The sequence below is a fragment of the Cajanus cajan genome, chromosome 2 (assembly GCF_000230855.2).
Source record: "Cajanus cajan strain Asha chromosome 2, NIPB_CcT2T_4, whole genome shotgun sequence".
Taxonomy (NCBI): domain Eukaryota; kingdom Viridiplantae; phylum Streptophyta; class Magnoliopsida; order Fabales; family Fabaceae; genus Cajanus; species Cajanus cajan.
In genome coordinates, this window is record NC_138518.1 from 42,558,247 (window position 1) to 42,580,976 (window position 22,730).

At 30.2% G+C, this 22,730-nt stretch overlaps 1 protein-coding gene across 2 annotated transcripts; it reads right to left on the reverse strand.

Annotated features, from left to right (window-relative positions):
• Nucleotides 1–6,887: 6,887 nt before the first annotated feature.
• Nucleotides 6,888–19,244, reverse strand: LOC145954270 (putative disease resistance protein At4g19050). Of its 2 annotated transcripts, XM_083068233.1 has the most exons (6): nt 15,806–19,244; nt 11,704–11,743; nt 10,731–11,019; nt 8,744–10,021; nt 7,449–8,199; nt 6,888–7,226 (listed from the first exon to the last, which is right to left on the reverse strand). In XM_083068233.1, exons 1-6 carry the CDS (start codon nt 15,906–15,908, stop codon nt 7,207–7,209), a joined length of 2,481 nt encoding a protein of 826 aa, XP_082924359.1. In that variant the 5' UTR covers nt 15,909–19,244; the 3' UTR covers nt 6,888–7,206. The 2 variants fall into 2 exon arrangements, with proteins under 2 accessions (XP_082924359.1, XP_082924360.1); XM_083068234.1 differs by lacking the exon at nt 11,704–11,743 and having other exon boundaries at nt 15,806–18,011.
• Between the last annotated feature and the right edge of the window lie 3,486 nt (nt 19,245–22,730).

Genomic DNA, 22,730 nt, shown 5'->3' on the forward strand with positions numbered 1-22,730 from the left:
CAATTAAAATAATATGATTGACAAGTAAAGTTATAACAGATCCATCAAATAGCCTCCGTATTCCAATTTCCTTCCACGTAGGATAGCAGTAATAATAACAGCAAAATGATCTGGAATCTCAAGTTGATCCATCTATTTATAATATATTTAATTAAAAAAAACAAAGAAAAGAAAGGAGTAAGAACAATATCCAATAAATACAATAATTCGAACGAATAAACATAATTATTTATAAATAAAATTTTAACATATATATATATAAATATATATTTATACAGATTAAATATTAGATTTTCTTGATACAATAAAATTTGAATTATACTTGTAGTGACTAGTCAGGATAAATGAGCATCATTATAACACCAACCAAAAGATATTCCACCTCCATTTCTTACTCATTTAAATCCCCAAGGTTAAACCTCCAGCTACAAATAATTCAAACTTTATCGTCTATGGCCATAGAGTATTAATTATCTTTAAAATGAGTAAAAGACATTTTAACAAATTATATTAATCATAAAAAAAATTACTCAAAATAGATTTAAGAATAATCATAGAATAAGTAATAGTAATTAAAGGTTAAACAAATAGATGAGGTTAGAATCACCCCACTAAATAATAGAAATAACATAAATAAATAAACAGGGTAATTAAAAGTTAAGGAGTTAGATGAAGTTAAGAACACCTCACTGAATAAATAAATAAATAAAGTAATTAAAAGTTAAGGAGTTAGATGAGGTTAGTAACACCTCACTGAATAAATATAACAATAATGAGGTTAGGGTCACCCCACTAAATAATAGAAATAACATAAATAAATAAACAGGGTAATTAAAAGTTAAGGAGTTAGATGAGGTTAGTAACACCTCACTGAATAAATATAACAATAATGAGGTTAGGGGCACCCCACTAAATAAATATAAGCAAATAGATGAGGTTAGAGATACCCCACTAAATAAATATAATCAAGTAAATGACATAAATAAATATACATAATAGTATATAAAATTTTAAAAAGATAAGGTTCTCCTCCCCCTTACCTAGATAAGTAGGAGTTGAAACTAGTGCAATATCTCTCTAAAAACTTGGGCAGAATCTCTTCCTCTTTCTCCTTAAACAAGGCACTAGAGCAGAACCTCCTTTTCTTTCTCCTTCTCTCTCTCTTACTTTCTCTCTCTATTTCTCCAGAATTTCCTTCTCTCTAGAATTCTGAATTTTCAAAACCTTAGGCTCCTATTTATAGAAATTTTGAAGTTACTATGCACTATGCACTATTCATTAAAATAATATTATAAGTTACTATGCACTATTCATTATTATAATATTATAAATTACTATTCATTAAAAAATAATATAATAATTTGAAACAAACGTAAGTGCTTACGTTCTTGTTTTTGGAAATTACTATTTATTAAAATAATAATATATTTACTATTCATAAATACGTAAATACGTATATGTGAATAGTAAAATACGTATATATAAATAGTAAAATACGTATATAAAAATATGATAAACTTTCTAATAATCTCAATAAATATTTAAAATCAAAATAACCTGTTTTATTTAATAAAATTTGGGATATTACAAACGTAGTAACAGAACTATTCATATACTTAAGATTTTACATTTACTCTACATAGATATGAATATTATACCATATATATAAGTATAAGTGCAACTAAGAATAATTCTATAAATATATCATCTAATATAAAGAAACATAGAATCCTAAGTGTTGATCAAACACTATTATATAGACCATCAAAAGTAGTATAAGACAAGACTGCACTACTAAAATGGCTCGACAACATCTCCATCAAGCTTGCTCGAGCTAACCTTCCCTACTCTCATGAAAATCATGATCATCGCAGTCCAAATCACATGAAAAACACATAAGGGTAAGTTAGAGTCAAAAATATACTAGTATAGGAAAGAACACCTATACTAATCACCAACATTTAAACCAACCAAAACACCTCATGGTTTACAACATTCACCAAACAACACAACACCAATATGTTTAAAAGCTATACACAACACATATCAACAATAATATATTCATCCAATGCATATGAACACCAATCAACAACACATCATATGCATACACCTCAACTAATGTGTCTTCATGCATTTACCTATAGAGATCTCCTAATACACTTGAGTAGTCTAAGTGGCTTGACCTTATCGAACCAATCTAGTCGTTTTCACGCCAAAATGCACACTAGTACAAAATGGGTAATTTACGTCGGTTATTTTAAGCTTTTTACGACAGAAAAGGGTCTGATGTTAATGCGGGAGACGTGAATTTACATTGGACATTCCCTATAGCCGATGTAAAAAAAAGTTGTAAAACAAAAAAAAAACTAAAAATATTTATGTCGGACTATACCATATCCAACGTAAATTTATGTCGGACATGGAATAGTCTGACGTAAATGTATGCGTTTTTTATTAAATTTGTATTATTTTTGATACATCCGAAACCTGCATACAATCCAAAATATAAAACCTAACCTAGGCAGTCCAGAATACAAATTCAAATATAATTTATATTTGAAAATTGAATGAGTATATAAATCTTAAAAAGCATAAATTAAGATAATGTAAATCTTATTATCCTAAAAAAGCTATAGAACATATGTTTGTCAATGCTATCAAACTAGAAACATAATATCCAACTAACTAAACTTATAAATCTAACTATTATATACTTTGAAGAAAAAAAGTTGCACATTGTTCTCTTATCTTGATGATTTCATCTTCGGGCAATGGAGATGGATCTTGAAAGATTTGAAACATTAATTTAAGTGTCATTAATATGCAATGTTAATTATCATAAAGGTAAATATACTTAAATAAATTTTGATATGAATTACTTGCCCCAAGAATCAGTAATACCCGCAGAAACTATGGCTTTCATCCAATACATGATGTAATAGCCACATTCAAACGAGTCTTGTTGTTTATTACACTAAAATGAGAAACAAATAACTATTATTTCCAAAGTTGATAAATTCAAATATTATTGCATCTACTAAATAATTTGCTAACCATAGGGTATATGAAGTGAAATGTCTTTGATCTGGCTTTTCCACTTAAAATATTAGTTCTAGACACGATTCTAATTAATTGAAATAAAAATAGATGTTAGTCAATATATATTAGGGATGGCAAAATGGGTCGTGGCCCGCGAGCCGACCCGCTAGCCTGCCAAGTTTTGGCAGGCCGGGCCCAACATTCCAGCCCTCCAACCCGCCAAGCCCGTCCCACCAAGCCCGCCAACCCGGCAGGCCAAATAGCAGGCTGGCCTGTCCCAACCCGCGAACCCACATCAGTGATTTAGTGATTGGGCTTTAGTATAAATAATAGGTTATATATATAAAAAAAAAAGCAGGCCCAACAGGTAAAATATATATTCCAACTCATTCACTGCTATGCGGAGTGTGGCTTTAATGATTCCAAGTTCCAACTGATTCACTGCTATGCGGAGTGTGGCTTTAATGATTCCTTTTTGTATAATTTTTTTCTATTTTTTTATTTGAACATAAAATATATTTTTTTCCATTTTTTTCAAATTATATTTTGGGTAAGCGGGCTGGCCCGCCGGCCCGCCAACCCATCCTTAGGCGGGGCGGGCCAGCATTTTTAGCCCATTTTTCATTGGCGGGTCAGCCTAGCCCGGCCCGTTTTTGGTGGGCCATTGGCGGGGCTGGCCAAAACGGGGCGGGCTGGCCCATTTTTCCACCCATAATATATATACTTACAATTTTAAAACATAATGAAAAATTTTATTTACCCTTGTAATTGGCATTTCATTTCATGGCTTGATTTTCGATGTAGTGAACAAAACCACACCACAGTGTATTCCTTAGGAATGATTATCATTAACTGCCAATGAGACCTACATTGTATGAAAAACAAATTAGTTCTAAAATTACCATGATTAAAAAACCAATTAAAAAATTAACCCTTCAATGTATAGAGCCATTATATATGTCTTCCTGATTCACTCATCCATGTTCGCATATATTTCTAGATTTGGACCTAAGTGTTTCCTGATTTTTGGATGGATTGAGACTCAATAAATCCATATACTTGTGCTTGTTCTTGCTCCACACTCAATTTACCCATGTACCTAACACAATTAATTATTATAAGTTAAATGTAATTATTGTAATTTTAGACTCAAAAGAAAATATCACTTATATGGTCCACAAATGTATGATAGATATATTTAACATGGAGTTTCCCTCAACAATCTCTAATGCGTCGGGCAGGGATATGTATAGTGGAACATTAGAGCTATCAACTACAAAAACTATAATGTCCCACTGCAATTAAATTGGTTTCTTCTTTAATCGTGGTAATATGGTTAGAAGCCTAGATATGGGATCATCCTCAACTTTTGCGATATTAGCATCATCAATAACAGGTTCTCTCATGACCTCCTTACCACGATTGATCTAAAGAAAGAATCAAAATTAGTTAAACAATAATATAATTATAAGAATATAAAAGAGAAATAATAGAATTACCCTTGTCCGTGCTGAAAGTGGCATCACTAAACGTTTTGGCCAAGCTAAGAATGTGTCGGTTGCCTGCCCCACTAGTTGAACCTCTGTATTGGGCAAAGGCACTGGAACAGTATCATCTTGAACTTGGTCAACCACAACCCGTGTCCATGGATGGTTGAGCCACCCTCAAATACTCGACCAATTGTAACACCCTAGTTTTCATACTTTTTATGGAGGTTAATTTAGTAATTTTTATCAAATTTATTTAGGTTTTTTAGTAGCCTAGAACAGGTCATTCCCAAATTGGAACGGACAGTTCCAAGCTATTAAAAAGCTTGATTTTTAGTAGCCTAGAACAGGCTATTCCCATACTAGAATGGGTCGTTCTAGACTACCAGAATGACCTTTAACCCTAAATGGGAATGGGCCATTCAAAAGATGGGAACAGGCTGTTCCAGAGATGAGAACGGTTCGTTCCAACTATGGTCGTTATGGGTTAAATGTAAACCCAGAACGGGGCCATTCTGGATTTGAAATTTCACACATGACAAAGAGTCTAGAACGAGCCATTCTGGATTTGGAATGGGCCATTATGGTGACTCTTAATGCCTATAAAAAGAGCGCTCTAACACTCCCAAAAGCACACTTTTCATTTCTGACTTCTTTTCTTCTACATTCTCTGAAGACCAAGGAGAACCATGAGAAGGAGGTCAACCAGATTTTGCTCTAGCTTTGTCTTCGGCTTATCTAGGTAATGGGGAGTGAGAAACCTCACTCGGGGGTCTGGGAATAATTGTTGGGTAGTAGGATTGCCCCCAATCCCTTGCCTGATGCTTGCTTCTAGGAACAGGCAAAATATGAATGTTTTCTGTTTTGCTTTCTGATTTCTCTATTATACTCCTTATTGAATGAGATGTATGAATATGTGATTAAATTTGAAAACAGATAAATTTTGATGTGAATTAGAGTGCTCTGTGGGTTCTTTTGGGAAACCCTATGAAGTAAAATTAGGAATATGGTCTATGGATGATTTGAGGCATTATATGTAAAGTTGATGATGGCTTCATGTTTTGGATAAGTTCTTGGTATGATTTATGTACTATTTTGATGTATATGATAATGATAAGTTTCTTGTATGAAACTATGTGAATATGATATGAGAATATGAAAGGTGGACATATGATCTGTGATATGACATTGTGAAATAATGTGACATGAGATATGATGAGATATGAAATGTGAATGTTGAGTCAATGAAATTGTGAATATGTAACATGCATCATTTGCATTTATGAGCTAACCAGGTGTACCTTGGGTCACCACGTGATGTAACAAGCTAATTAGGTGTACGTTTGGTCACAACGTGATGTAACAAGTTAGTTAGGTGTACCTTTTGGTCACCGATGTAACCAGCTAATCAGGTGTACCTTTTGGTCACCAAGTGATGTAACAAGCTAACCAAGTGTACCTTGTGTCACCAAGTGATGTAACAAGCTAACAAGGTGTACGTTGGGTCACCAGTGATCAAATGATGAGAAATGTGATTATGAGACACGTGACTGGAGCCACATGCATTTATGAGTCGAATCCATGAGATCATTGCATGATGAATGATTGTGCATGTGTTACTGTTGTATGTATAATTTGAGTTTGTACCTCAATAATGTGTGGCTATGACTGTGCTTGTATGATTTGCGTGTGTGTTGCCTAACTATTATTTCTACACTTAGAATCGAGTGAGATGTTTCTCACTCTCTTGTTGTCCTGTGTATGTGTTTAAAATTGTGTTGCAGGTGATCATCAGCATGAAGATGTTGGTGATGAGGCTTAGACTTCAGTTAGGCCTGCTCTGATAGGATATGTGACATCGGGGCATAGCTAGGCATAATTAGGACTTCTTTATTGTATTTTGTTTTAGAAGAACTCATGTTTCATTTTTTCGCATTTGATCATGTTTTAAGTTTATGAATATGAATTCTCTACTCTCATTTTATTGGAATTTTGTTTAACCCAATAAGATATTTCTTTTAATTATTATATATTTATATTAGGGTAGAAGGTGTTACATTTAGTGGTATTAGAGCAGGTCGATCCAATCGGTCATGAGTTATGTACTTATCATGATTTTGTTGTGTACTCTGATAATGTTTTGTTTGTTGTACGTTGATGATGCTTTGCTTTGATAATGATGATGATGATGATGTTCTCCTTGTGTTCATATTGTTAAGTTTTATATTGTTAGATTATATTGTAATTAGAGGAATGATAGATAGTTTTAGCTAATATCATTATGACTGCTCTTCTTCATTCTTATGAGTGCTTAATTGTTTGATATTTGCAAAAGAGATAGGGAGAGAGAAAGAAAGATAATTGAAAGAAACTTGCAAGAGAAACATGTCTAAAATCTAAAAAATGAGGATTATGTCTACAACTCAAGCTACTAACACTTATTTATAGACATTGAGGTTATTGGGCCTAAATCTAATTAATTACAAGCCCAAACCACTAATTACATGTTTAAACTTCTAAGTTTTACTCTTAATGAGAATTCCCACTCATGTGTAGAGGCAAAAGCTTGAAATGCATTCTTGGGCCTTAAACTGTCAAAATTAGCTTTGGCTTGTGAGTGACACTTTTGTAGATCTCTATCTTAGCCTTCCAAGGACAGCAAGAACATCAAATTTCAAATTCAGAGGCTCAAGATATGATCTGTGAAAGACAATTTGTCAAGGTGGGGAAATTACGGAAATTAACTAGAAATTAGAATTTAAAACCTTCAAGGTCACTAAAGTGAATCACAACCAAACTACCAATTTAAGACACTTATAACTGCCAAATGAGAACAAAATAATGCAAAAAATGATGTACAAATATGCCCCATCAATGTGTTTTATAGGAGATATGTTTTAAATATTATTAGAATTTACATACCTGGATTTTTGTGCATATATGATATGGTATTATTCAAACTTCCGAGCCAAATTTTCTTAGAAAATGTTATATGAACTGATCTCAACAATGGTGTGTTGAGATTACCACTTGAAAATGTTTCCATACTTGGAATATTTATTGCCCTCACTATTTGTAAGTTAGGCCAATTCAAAGTTTCATTTTGCTGACAAAAGTTGACTAACTTTGGAAGATCTTTGAGTACAAGATATTCCATCAAAGGGAAAATGATAGACACATTTTCATGATTTTCATTGGTAATTACCTCTTTAATTTTCTCACAATTGTGCAATTTGAGTAATTTGAGTTTTCCAAGATTTTTGACAGAAGAAAGTGAGAATAAACTTTTGAGAATACCACAATGGACAATGTAAAGAGATACCAAATTGGAGAAAAATGGAACTTGAGGTTCCTTGTTCCATAAACATTTCAATCTGCTTAAGTTACTCAATGTTAATGCCTTGAGTTGAGGAAACACATTTTGGATATTATAATTTGGTTTGTCATCTTCGAGGTTAAATACCTCAATCAGTAACTCACATTTGTCTAAAGTTAGTTTTTTTAGATTGATGAATTGCCTGATCATGCTAAAAGAAACGGAACTCAACACTTTGTTGTTGCTCAATGTCAAATTTTCCAATTCACAAAATGATTTGGAAGGGCAATTGTAGTGGAAGAGCTTCTCAACATCCTTATTTATTATATAAAGTTCCCTTAATTTATCCAATGACAACTGCAAGAAACAAATAATAATTTCAATGCTTAAGAAGAAATATAAATACAATACTTAAAAATATGGATTGCGTATATAATAAAACTAACAAAAGTGGACAATACTAAACAATATCATGGCATGCAAATATATCAATCAACTTCATACTTCTAATCCATCATTTGTACAAATAATAAATAAAAATAATAAAAATAATATATATATATATATATATATATATATATATATATATATATATAGACACAAGTGTGTGTTACGGAGATTTATCAAGTGACAAAGTCATTTTTATAAGTGAATGAGAAAGTATACTTAAGTTCTATAATCATGTGTGAAAGATCAAGAAGGCCACTTAAAAACATCACCTGACTTTTAAAAAAATCATATGAATTATTTGGTTATTTAAATCTTGATTATTCATAATAAGATTTAATGATTAATGTTCAATTTTTTATGTAAAAAGTTATTTTCACTAGATACCTATATATTTATCTTATACACACATGCTTATAATAAGTATATAAAAAAAATATAAACCAAAACTTACAGAATTTGGAAAGAAATAATTTGAAGCACGAGATTCTTGAAGATCTTTCAACTCATTGGACACTTCAACAAAAGTCATTAGAATGGGACAATTTTTTATTTTCAATATTTCTAAGGATGGAAATTCAGATGCAAAAGGAAAGACAATCAACAGATTTATTAGGTTTTCAAGGAAAACAAACTTCAATTGAGAAAATGTAGTTTTTCCTTCTTCTTTAACGAACATCAGGATTTTTTCCAAGGCCCCACAGTTAGAAATTTCCATATGTCTTAGCATTAGAGACATTGGTAACCAATCAATGGAATCACATTGGCTCACTTGTAGGATTTGCATCTTTTGACAGAACCTAACAACTTTCTTGTTGATGATGTCAGTTAATTTGGGTAGGTTAGTCAAAATCAATTCATCAAGATGCTGCAAAAGCTCTGTATTGGAATAAGATATTTCTCCACAAATGTTGAATACCATTTTCAATGCATTACAATGACTAACAATGAGTTTCTTCAAATTCCCCAACTCTTGTAATGTCCTAGAAGAGACAACACAAATTAACTTGCCACAACTATCTATCTTGACTTCATTCAACTCGGAGAAAGACTCCCCTTCAATTGTGAATGATTCATCTGTTGTTGCAAAACCAGATGTAAATTCTTCCAACATAGGACATTTTTCTATCATCAAAGTTTTCAACCTTGGGAATTCTACATGGTGATAAAACCTGATCAAGCTTGAGAGGGACTTGAACTCCACCTTGCTCAATGTTGGGAACTTAATTGTTTTAGTGCTACCATTATCAACAACGGTCTCTAACATTTCACACCCCTCTAACTTTAATTCATTTAATTGGGAAAGTTTCTCAGCTGCAGAAGGAGTGAATAGATATTTCAGAGAGGAGCAACTTTTCATGTGTATAATTTGAAGATTTTCGAGGGTAAAAATTCCAGTTGGATCTTTGTTCCATATGTGTGCTAGCTGATGTAGTTCTATTAATACCAACGTCTTTATTTGTGTGAAATATTTACCAAATCCATCCTCATTGGGCATAAGTTCCTCGAGGTCAAACAAATGTTTCAATGTTTTGCATTGCTCAATGATGATAACTTGAAGCTTTTTTGATCTCTTAATCAAAAGAGATAGAAATTTATTTATCCTTTCATCGCAACTTTTTGCTGAGAATGATATCAAGTTGGTGAAATGTGAAGGTTGAATATTATCTATTACCTTGCTTAATTCCTCAGAATCACCAATATTGTACTCGATAATTGTTGAGAATAAATCCTGTAAGATTATGCATGCTCTTGTTATAATCTTCACTCAACTTTTATATTTTTTTTAATTCATATATAATTTCACCAAAATATAAATATTAATAATATTTATTATTTTTTACTTAATTACACCTTTTTTTTTGCCTTTTACTCTAAAATATTTGTGATTATAATCATTTAAGTTTTTTTTTTAAGTTATGTCTCTAATTTTGAAATCAAGTAAATTAATCTTTATGTCAATTTTCATATTTTTTTTTATAAATACTTAAAATTTTATTAGATTTAAGATATAAAATAATGTTAAAAGTTTAGAAAGAAAACATTAATGTAAAATGAACTAATTTCGAAGGATTTTGTAGATTGTAAAAACATATTCCAAGAAGAATCACTTCCAACTAATTTTTTTTGTTGTTTGGGTTAAATTTGATGTTCTAAGGGTGGTAAATTTTAAGTAAAAGGATTTCAATATTTTGAAAGAAAAGCGGAATTTGAGTATTTTAATTAAGTAGAAGAAAATTAATCAAAATCAAATTTTCTTAATGTTAAATACAAATGAGCATATTTAGTTCACTAAAAAAATTATTTAATCAAAATTATACATAATTCAGACTAAAAGCAACGAAATTTATAATTAAGTGTGAATTCTTTTTTGTGTACTTATAACTAAATTTGTATTTTTCATTACTTAACAAATAGTGTTTTAGGAGAGGAAAACTAACCAAGAATTCAAAAATATGGGCAATCTTTGTATCAATGTCGTCTTCAACTTGAACTTGAGCGTCTAAGATGAGTGACTTTAACTGTGAGTGTTTTATTGTTCCCATACCAAACTTCTTTAAGATGGGGCAATGGTTCACAATCACATGCTCCAAAGATGGCAATTCCACAGTGTCACCAGAAGATATACTCCTTAAGTTTGGCAAGTCCTCAAAATGAAGGTTATTTATTTCAGAAAATTTGATTGGAATTGTGGCTTCTTTCACTTCTTTAAGTGGCGACAATCGCACCCTGGGCAATTTCTAATAAGTTTTAGGACTAAGACATATTTTTTTATTTATGTTTTATTTTTATATAATTAAATAATTTTTAATTAATAAATTTTTTAATTAAATATTAAAAATTAAGAAATTTCATCATCTAATGATAACTAATCCAATTACTATTTTGGAGTGTACTTTATAAACATATATTATATAAATTTAATAAATTAATTTTTAATATATTCAATATTTCTAATGAAACACTAATTTTTTTTAGTAATTTCTAAAACTTTTAAATTAGAGAAAAAATTCATCATCGATCACTATTATAAAATTAAGACAATATTTTTTTTTTCAAAATCTTATTTATTGAAGTTCAAATAATTTTCTTAAAGTGATTTCATATTTTAAAATATTTTATAATATCGTATGAATATAATAAAATAAATTAATTTAATATTTATACAAAATAATTAAAACTATAAAATATTTTTTTTAGAAGAACCAAATTAACATGATATTCTTACGATCTTATCTCAATTATTTTTATTAATTTATATATATAAATTATGCTATTTTTATAGAAATTAATCCTTATATTCATTTTAGTATCATTTTTTAATTAAAATTAAAAAATTAATGTAAAATAGCTTTTAAATAATGATAAAAAAATTACTTATTAATATGTTGGGCCGAGCTTGAAGAAACATACCTTTGTTGGAAGTTAGAGTAGACTTGGTAAAGATGAAACTCTTCAAGTAAAGAAGTCAATTCCAAGATTAGTCAAATTTATTTGTGAATGTAGGAATGCTAAAATTAATATTAACTCATGTTCTTATTATAAGAAACTTATAATTAAATTATGCATATTAATATAGGTACACTACAAAAAAATTATATAATTAGGGGGGTTTTCTTCTTGCAGTTTCAAAAAACTGCAAAAAAATATTATATTTCTGGCAGTTACTTTAACCACCACAAAAGAATCATATTTTCAGCAATTTTAAATCGCCACAATCTTTAAATATTGTCAGAAAATATGAGACAATAAAAAATATATTTTTTGGCAACTAAAACCGCCAGAAAATGAAAACAAGTAAAAATAATAATAATCTTGTGGCAGTTTAAAAATCGTCAGAAACTTTGTATTGTGCATAATTAAAAAGAATTTTGTGGCGGTTTCAAACCGCTATAAAATGACAAACAAGTCAAACAAAACTGAAATTTTGTGGCGGTTTCAAACAGCCAGAAAATGTCAAACAAGCCAAAAATAATAAATTTTCTAGCACTCAAAACCAGCGTTTACAAAATATCCGCGGCAAAGGTTTTTGGCGACTGTAAATCTGGCGATTATTTATGACGTCATTAATGCGATTTGTGGCGATTTTTAACCCTAGAAACGGCCAAAATAACCACTACAAATCACACATTTTTTTTTGTAGTGGTAGTTATTATTTTAGTTGGTTTTATAAAAATATATAATGATGTATTCGCTCCATTCACAATAATTATAATTTTAATATTTGAAAATATCTCAAAATTAATGAGTGATATTCTCACTTTCTAATGTAATATTAATATATTTTTCTTAATTTATAATCTCATATATTATTCAACAACCACAACTAAAAAAATATACTATAAAATTTATTTCAGAAAATATACTCCTTAAGTTTGGCAATTCGACAGTGTCACCAGAAGATATACTCCTTAAGTTTGGCAAGTCCTCAAAATGAAGATTATTTATTTCAGAAAATTTGATAGGAATTGTGGCTTCTTTCACTTCTTTAAGTGGCCACAATCGCACCCTGGACAATGTCTAATAAGTTTTAGGACTAAGACATAATTTTTTTATTATAAACATATATTATATAAATTTAATAAGTTAGTTTTTAATATATCTAATATTTCTAATGAGACACTAATTTGTTTTGTTAGTAATTTTCTAAAATTTTTAAATTTGAGAAAAAATTCATCACCACTACTATAAAATTAAGACAATAACTTTTTTTTTTAAATCTTATTTATTAAAATTCAAATAATTTTCTTAAAGTGGCTTCATATTTTAAAATATTTTATAATATGGTAGGAATATAATAAAATAAATTAATTTAATATTTATACAAAATAATTAAAACTATATACTTTTTTAGAGGAATCAAATTAACAAGATGTTCTTACGATTTTATCTCAATTATTTTTATTAATTTTTTGGTATATAAATTATACTATTTTTTATAGAAATTAATCCTTATATTCATTTTGGTACCATTTTTTAATTGAAATTAAAAAAAATGTAAAATAAAATTTAAATAATAATAATAAAATTACAAATTAATATGTTGGGCCGACATGGAAGAAACATACCTTTGTTGGAAGTTGCAAATTAAAGATCTCCTTTCGTAATCAAGATAGGCTTTTAGAATAGAAGCCAACCATCCAAGACTAATCAAATTTATTTGTGAATACAGGGATGATAAAATGAATATTAACTCATGTTCTTATTATAAGACACTTATAATTAAATTATGAATATTAATATAAGTAGTTGTTATTTTAGTTGGTTTTATAAAAATATATGATGATGTATTTTCTTCATTACAATAACTATAATTTTAACATTTGAAAATATTTTAAAATAAGTGACGTTCTCACATTTTAACATAATATTATATTTATGTTTAATTTGTATCCTTATATATTATTCAACAACCACAACTAAAATAAGTTAGAGAATAGACTATTTTAATTAAAAAAATATATATATCAAAAAGTGATACCTTTATTATAGAGATGATAATGTGGGTTGAACTTGGTAGGTTGATCTATTTATTTTTGTGGGTTGGGTTGAGAAAATAAATTCACCAACTCATTCAATCCATCAACTCAATGTGTCTACTCGCAAACTCACATTATTTTATTTTGTGTTTTAAAAAGATAAATTTGTGATGAATTTATGTTGAATTAGTATTTTTATTTTATAGCCTAAATTTCTCTTTCTAAGTAATTATTCTCATTTTATATTAAATAGAAATATATTATTTTAATCACACATATTTTACTAGTGCATTTTCATGTATAGTGTTTGATTTTAATAGAAATATATATTATTTTTACCTTTTGCATGAAAAATTATAACCCTTCTAATCAATTTCATAAATAATAATAAAATTATAGGTTGAACTCATAATGCATATTGAAAAACTTTAATTGAGACTTATTTTTAAATTGGGGTGTATTCAAAGTGTATCAACCAATCAACTCATTCTAGTTCTAACTAACCAACTCAAGAATATCAACTAATGTGCCTACTTATTGTCAAGTGAGTTGAATTACATCTTTTTAACTTGTTTTCTTTGATGGGTTAACCCACCTCACCCTATTTAGGTGAATTGAACCTTTTTGTCACCCCTAATATATTATTATCTTTAATATATGTGTAGAAACTTTAAACTATAATCATGGGAAGATGGATGAATATTAATTTGATCCTTCTTACTTATTATTAATTATCACTAGAGACATGATGATAATACCCTATAATTTATATCAAAGTTAATTCACCATTTATCAATAAAATTATTGATAATCGTAGAATTCAAAAGGTGAGACATAATGAACATTTATTTTTTAATTTCTCTTCTTATTATTCAATAACAATAAACACATATACTCACAATCTTTAATAAGAAAAAAAAATTAAAAAAAAAAACTTAGAAATTGTAAAATACCTTATAAAAAGAACTAAAATTTTCTTTTAAATTTTATATCATAATAAAGAGTAGAAAAATATAATTAAAAATGAGAGAAAATCAATAAAAAAATAAAATACAAGAAAGAAAAGAAAAAAACCATCACCGTTAAGGAATCAAATGTGTATATATTTGTGTTGCAAAATATTATTTCTCATATAAAAATCTTTTTTATGACTAATGCACTTTTATTCTAAACTTTTGTTTGCCGTATTGTCTTATTTCCTCTATATTGTGTGTCTTGGTACGTGTTTGTGTGGATGTTGAGACAAAGCTAATGAGACAATTGCCTTAGGTCCTGCTCCAAGTTCTTTATATAATTTTAACACATAAATTATACAATTATATAAATAGTTTCTATATATATAATTTTAATAAAATTATAAAGTAATATATTTTCATATTTTATTATAATTGATTTGTTAACACATAAATTATACAATTATATAAAATTTATACATACACACACATAATATTATCATAAAACTATTAATTTGAAAAGTTATATTATATTTTAAATTTTATTTAACATTTATTTTAAATTTCAATAGAAAAAATGGTATCAAAATGAATATAAAGATTAATTACTATAAAAATAATTTTATACATTAATTCAAATTAATGTATAAAATTTGAAAATTATTTGATACTCTATTTCATTAATTCAAATTGACAGATAATGATAAAATCATTTTATACATTGATTCAAATTAATAAAACGAAGTATCAAATGATTTTCAAATTTTCTAAAAACTTTCCGATTTGATCTATGCGTTAAAAACTTTAATTTGAATGATTGAATCGTTAAAATTTGATATATAATATAATTTTCTATATAATAAAAGTTTTTAATTTAACTATTGTATCTTTAAAATTTATTATGAATTAATTATGACTTATTGAGTACATGAATATATATATATATATATATATATATATATATATATATATATATATATAAATAAAATATGTGTGTGTGGTTTTTTGAGTTAAACTGAAAAAATATTTATCAAAATTTACATGTAAGTTGGTTCAAGAACATAGTGGTTCAAGAATTCTAACCTTCTTGGACAGTTCGAAATATTCTAAACTTGAAGCTTCCCCTACGGGGGATTCTAGCTTCAGCAGTCGGAGGACTGGGAGGTCTAGCAGTGACATGTTCCATTTTATAAGTGTTGAAGAATTCTGAGCTTGTGTTAGATCTAACTTGATGGGTGTACCTTCAACATTTTCACGTCTTCATCTTATTTCACTCGGAGGTATATAATAGTGATATGAATGTAACTAACACAATATATCTATCAATGTCGTTGCTATATATATGTCTGAATCTTCACTCAAATCCAAGAAACTTCTCTCTCTTCAAAGAAACTTGGACTTACTTTATTAGTCTTTTACCCTATGAGTATTTTTTTTCCTCTTTCTCCAAAATTTGTTGTTAGCTAATATTTATTCAATAATTTTTAATTGTGATTTTGTAAAATATATAGAATTAATTTTTTTTTTTAATTTAGGGTTCTCAATTTTTAATTATTATAAACTAAAATGAGGTGAATGATAGCTAATAATTTTAAATACTTATAACACAAATTTTTATTACATAAGAACTTATTACATAAAATCTTAAATAAGTTATTTGTCTAAATGAATCCTTAGTAAGGATCTTAGTAAGGATCTGATCAACGATTAACATAAGAGTACTTAAATTAATATTGTGTTTATTAAAATCATAATAAAATTATATTTAAAATCACAATAAAATTAAAATATTGGAAACACTGTATTTAATTTTATTTTATTCTTTAATTAATGTCCTTCAATTACTAAAAATACAAAATTCAATGCCCTTAGAATTGTACTTTTTCCATTTTTCATTCATTAGTAATAAACTGACTTTAATCACAACAATCCTCATTTAAGTTATAGGTTTAGGCTTGTATTACATTTTTAGTTTAGTTAAATTTTTTTTAGCTTACAACTTTAAAGTTCGAATTGTTTTAATCCCTTTAGTTTTTTCTTTCACGAATTTCATCGCTAATATTTTTAAAATTCAAATCAATTTGACGTCTTTCTTAGTTGTTTTATAATGCCAAGAAATTATCTCAAGGCAAGCACATGATATCTTTCTTGATGGGGACTTGAATGCTTACTTAAAAAATTAAATGGATCAGGTTACTTGCTTCTTAACATAAACCTGGTGTCAAAAACAAAACATAAGAAAAACCTTGGTGTAAAACAAGACATAAGAAAACCCCACTGTAAAAAAATTATATGAAAAATCTTGCTGTCAATAAAAAGGAAGAAGAAAATCTCTACTTTTAAGATATGTAGTTCCAATTAATACGTACTCATTTTCATTAAAACCAAAACTGTTTTTAATTGCTATGGATTAAAAGAAAGGTTTAGTCTTGTTTTATATTTTGTTGCTTAATTACTATTTTTGTCATTGTTTCTTGGTTCAAGACTTATATTTGTGTTTTTATTGAGTTTTATTGGGAATATATAAATGACAAAGAAATTCTTTTCTTTTTATATATATATTAACAATGTTATTTTTTTTATATTCTTTATTTATTTTTCCTCTTATTTGGCTTCTTAAACGCTTAGTTTGTGATTGGATTCCAATCATCTACACCTCAAAAAAGAAAAAAAAATTAGTGTTATGAAATTCGGATCAGATAGATTGATTGGATTGATCTAACCGAACCCAAAAAATGCTACCAATGCCAAGCAGATTTAGAAGATAGGAGTCAGCAGATGGTAAATACATTTAAAATCATTTATTTCTAATTCGATTTATTTTAAAGAAGTTAATCATCGAGTTGTTAAATGCATGGTTTGCTTACTTTGCAATTTGCAAAAGAATATGATGATACATGGCACCCTTGCGTCAAAGACATGGATTCGCAAAAGTTGATTCCTTAAGTAATTTAATCTGCCTTTCTTTGTTGTTTTATAAATATCAAGGAATTGTCTCAAGGCAAGCACATGATGTCTTTCTTGATCGGGACTCGGACCCTTTTATTAACAAATTAAATGGATCCAATTACTTTCATTAAAAAATTTAATGGATCCGATTACTTACTTCTTAACTTAAAAAATATATAACTTGTGCTAAAAGAAAAGATAAAACGCCCTGCTGTAAAAAAAATAAGAAAAATTCAACTTTATTGTGGCTCCAATTAATAAACCCACTTGGTTGAAAGACTTTATTTTAAAAAAAAAAAGTTTCATCATTTTCTTGGATTTTGTTTTTTCTTTTTTCTGAAAAAGAAAATTAAAATATTGAAAACACTGTTTATACCTTTTTATTTTGTTCTTTAATTAATCTCTTTCAATTAATAAAAAAAGAAAAATTCAATGCCCTTAGAATTGTACTTTTTTCCATTTTTCATTAATTAGAAATAAAGTGACTTTTATCACAATAATCCTATTTTAAGTTCTAGGTTTAATCTTGTATTACATTTTTCAGTTTAGTTACATTTTTTTTTTATATTACTACTTTAAAGTTCGAATTGATTTGATCCCTTTAGTTTTTTCTTTCACGAATTTCATCCCTACTACTTTTAAAATTCAAATCAATTTGATGTCTTTCTTGGTTGTTTTATAATGCCAAGAAATTATCTCAAGGCAAGCACATGATACCTTTCTTGATCGCGACTTGAATGCTTAATTAAAAAATTAAATGGATCCAGTATTACTTGCTTCTTAACATAAACCTGATGTCAAAAACAAAACATAAGAAACACCTTGGTGTAAGAAAAACATAAGAAAACCTCACTGTCAAAAAAATATATGAAAAATCTTGTTGTCAATAAAAAAGAAGAAAATCTCTACTTTTAAGATATGTAGTTCCAATTAATACGTACTCATTTTCATTAAAACCAAAACTTTTTTTAATTGCTATGGATTAAAAAAAAAGAAAAGGTTTAGTCTTGTTTTATATTTTGTTGCTTAATTAATATTTTTGTCATTTTTTCTTGGTTCAAGACTTATATTTGTGTTTTTATTGAGTTTTATTGGGAATATATAAATGAAAAAGAAATTCTTTTATTTTTATATTTTAACAATGTTATTTTTTTTTATATTCTTTATTCTTTTTTTTTCTCTCATTTGGCTTCTTAAACGCTTAGTTAGTGATTGGATTCCGATCATGTACAACTTAAAAAAGAAAATAAAAATAGTGTTATTAAATTCAGATCAGATCGATCGATGGATTGGATTGATCTAACCGAACCCAAAAAATGCTACCAATGCGAAGCAGATTTAGAAGATAGGAGTCTGATGATAAATACATTAAAAACCATTTATTTCTAATTTGATTTATTTTAAAGAAGTTAATCATCGAGTTGTTAAATGCATGGTTTGCTTACTTTGCAATTTGTAAAAGAATATGATGATACATTATGGCACCCTTTCGTCAAAGACATGATGTCTTTCTTGATCGGGACTTGGTCCTTTTTATTAACAAATTAAATGGATCCGATTACTTACTTCTTAACTTAATAAATAACTTGTGCTAAAAAAAGAAGAAAGATAAAACGCCCTGCTGTAAAAAAAAAATAAGAAAAATTCTACTTTATTGTAGTTCCAATTAATAAACCCACTTGGTTGAAAGACTTTATTTAAATAATAATAATAATAATTTTCATCATTTTTTTGTATTTTGTTTTTTTTTTTCTTTCTAAAAACGAGTCTTTATTATTGGTTCACGTGTACGACCTTGATAACTCTTATATTCGACAAATGATATATGATAAACATTATAGTACTTAGCACATTAGAATGCAATGGTGTCTTACTTTGCAAAGAAATATGATGATGGCACCCTTGCGTCAAAGTCATGGATTTAAATAAGTCGTTTTACTAAGTAATTGGCCTTTCTTTTCTTGGTTGTTAGACCATCTTCAATAGGATTGATAATAAGCAACTTAAGAAAAAGGAAAAAAATAAGATTGATGTAGCAAGTGAAATTACTTATAAGCAATTCTATTGGAAATACTAACACATTATCTCAAGGCAAGCACACGATACTTTAACACATTATCTCAAGGCAAGCAAACGATACTTTCGTTGTTGAGAGTTTTAGTATCTCAAATTATGTGGATAAATAAATTTTAAAAATAAATTTAAAACAACAAAAATTTTAGATTAAAAACTAGTACAAGATGAATTAATTAATAAAAAATATTAATTAAAAAATAATTAAAAGGTTAATTTTCAATACAAAATTTACTTATATGTGATAGAATTACAAAAATTAAAAATAAAAATTTACAATAATATTTGTTCTGGCCAAGGGGTGCACTAGGATTTTTTCCTAGGTCAAGCCTCAAAGTCAGAGCATTCAAAAGTGTAATCTGCCTTCTCAACTCTAGAGTTTTTGACTTTATAGTTTCTTGCTTACGGGCCTCCTTGGCCCCGAGAATGTAGGGATTTCTTCAACCGTCTAATCTAGAGAATATTTTGTCATTAAAGATGAGATTTTGTCCCTGATATCGGATCAATATCTATGTGAGAGGGTCAGATCAGATTTTGGCCGAGTTACCCATGTGGAGCAGACAAGTCAGACTCTGACCGAGCGCACCCATGTAGAGGGGTCAGATCAGATTTTGGATGAGTTACCCCTGTGGAGCAGACAGGTCGGACTCTGACCGAGTGCACCCATGTAGAGGGGTCAGATCGGATTCTGACCAGGAACGAGCAAATTCGGGTAAGGACCGATTAGCCCATAATGAGGTCGACCGAGGTCATACTCAGTCTTTCTCAGGTAAAAGTCGGGTCGGATTCCGACCCAGACGGTCCACATGCCCTTCAGCCCTGAGCCTATAAGGCGAAAGGGCTAAGACGCCTACTCTTGTGAAGTATCTAGAGAGACGACCGAGACACGTGTGGGACATGTTCCGACCCGGACGGTCCACATGCCCTTCAACCCTGAGCCTATAATGCGAAAGGGCTAAGACACCTACTCCTATGAAGTATCTCGGGAAACGACCGAGACACGTGTCGGACATGTTCCTATCAGGACGGTCCACATGCCCTTCAGCTCTGAGCCTATAAGGCGAAAAGGCTAAAGCTCCTACTCCTTTGAGGCATCTCTTGAAATGACTGAGATTCGTGTCGGACATATTCCTGGACGGATTCCTACTGTAACAGCCCAAGCAACCCGCATGAGGATATTGTCCGCTTTGGCCCACGGCCTCACGGTTTTGCTTCTGGCAATGACACGCATGCCACCCCAAAAGGCCTCCTAACAAGGAAGGTATCCACACCCATATATATGGCATGCTTCGTTCTCCTTCCTAACCGATGTGGGACTTCACAATCCACCCCCCCTCAAGGGAGTCCAGCGCCCTCGCTGGCACACCGATCCGGGCCCCGGCTCTGATACCAAATGTAACAGCCCAAGCAACCCGCATGAGGATATTGTCCGCTTTGGCCCACGGCCTCACGGTTTTGCTTCTGGCAATGACACGCATGCCACCCCAAAAGGCCTCCTAACAAGGAAGGTATCCACACCCATATATATGGCATGCTTCGTTCTCCTTCCTAACCGATGTGGGACTTCACACCTACCGAGCTCGCTTCGACTAGGAGAGTGCGTTTGACTAACCGTTCCCGCTGAACCCTAGCAATCCTCCCTTTTGGGTCGCCCTAATATGTTGCCTTTTCCCCTTCTTGAAAAAGTGGGGGAGGCATTTATTGCAACGCCGCCTTGTCAGGGCATTAATTGAGCCCTCCTCCACGCGTCATTAATGTATGGAGGGGGTTAATCCCAGGGTCCTTTAATGTCAGAAGGCGTAACGTTCCACGCGTGCGCTGCTTGGGTTTTGACGCACCCTTTCCCTCAGGACGCAGCGTTTTGGTGTGGCTTCTCGCATACACCTCTTGCTGCCTATAAATGTAGGCATGTCAGGGGTGTAGGACGTTTACTTTTTTCCTCCCATTTCTCTCTTTTGGCGTCTTGTCTCAGTGGTGCGTCTTTGTCCGCCTGTATACTCCGGCGGTTCGCGGTGGTCTACAGCGTTCCAGTAGCCTTTGTTGAGTGGGGAAAGGTTGTTTTTTGGCTTTAGGTACGCCCATCTGAACCATTTGGCCGTTTCTGTTTATAGAGAAATTTTGTTTCCCCCTTAAGTTAGAAATATTTACTAAAATGGCGTTGATAAATTATGGAGAAACCTATAAGTGGGCTAGGGACGACGTGCTCCGCTGTGAGTCTTCTATAAATTCTTGGGCCGCCTTGGATAGTTTTTGTATGGAACATGTAGTTTGTGGTGAAGATAATATTATCGTTTGTGAACCTTGCGTAGACCACGAGCCTGTGTGTATTAGGGGGGGTCCTAGTGAGTGTTTCACCTTTTGCTATGCTACTTTGATTTCTAAACTGAAAGTGAGGTGGCCCTTGACCAATTGCGAAAAAAGGGTACTTTATTCGTTGAATGTGGCCCCTACTCAGCTTCACCCAAATAGTTGGGCCTTTGTGCGCGGATTTGAGGTATTGTGCAAAGGTCTAGGCATAATTCCGACCTCTGAGAAATTCTTTTACTTCTTTGAGAGTCGTGCAAGCAAACGTAGTAGTTGGGTCTCGGTCCATGGGGTTACTGGTCGGGGAATCCTAACTTTATTTCAATCGTCCTATAAGAACTTTAAAAAGTCTTATTTCCGAGTGCGTTGTACCCCGGGTAATAAGAGCATACTTGAAGGATATCCCTTATATTGGAGTCAACAAACAGTGACCTACGGTGGACTCCCAGCCGAGAAATTTTCCGTGGTAGATCAAGAGAAGATTAAAAAACTCGAGGATCTCAAAACTATTTTCAACACTATCAAACTCTTCGACTTAGCAAATAGGCCTAATGAACTGAGAGTCTATATAGGTATTCGGTCCCTTGCTGATCACGTTATAAATTGTTTGTCTCACACTATTTATATTCATTTTTCACTAATGTGTATCTTGATGCAGCGAATATGGCCAGCCTGAGCAATC

What these genes read in the sequence shown, in the direction of transcription:
- LOC145954270 (XM_083068233.1), bottom strand. Translation starts at nt 15,908, where the DNA reads ATGGAACATGTCACTGCTAGACCTCCCAGTCCTCCGACTGCTGAAGCT. An exon ending in ATTATTTCTTTCCAAATTCT is followed by an intron (nt 8,200 to 8,743) that starts GTAAGTTTTGGT and finishes TGTTTCTTGCAG; the next exon opens with TTGTCATTGGATAAATTAAG. An exon ending in ATATATGCACAAAAATCCAG is followed by an intron (nt 7,227 to 7,448) that starts GTATGTAAATTC and finishes TGTCTTTCACAG; the next exon opens with ATCATATCTTGAGCCTCTGA.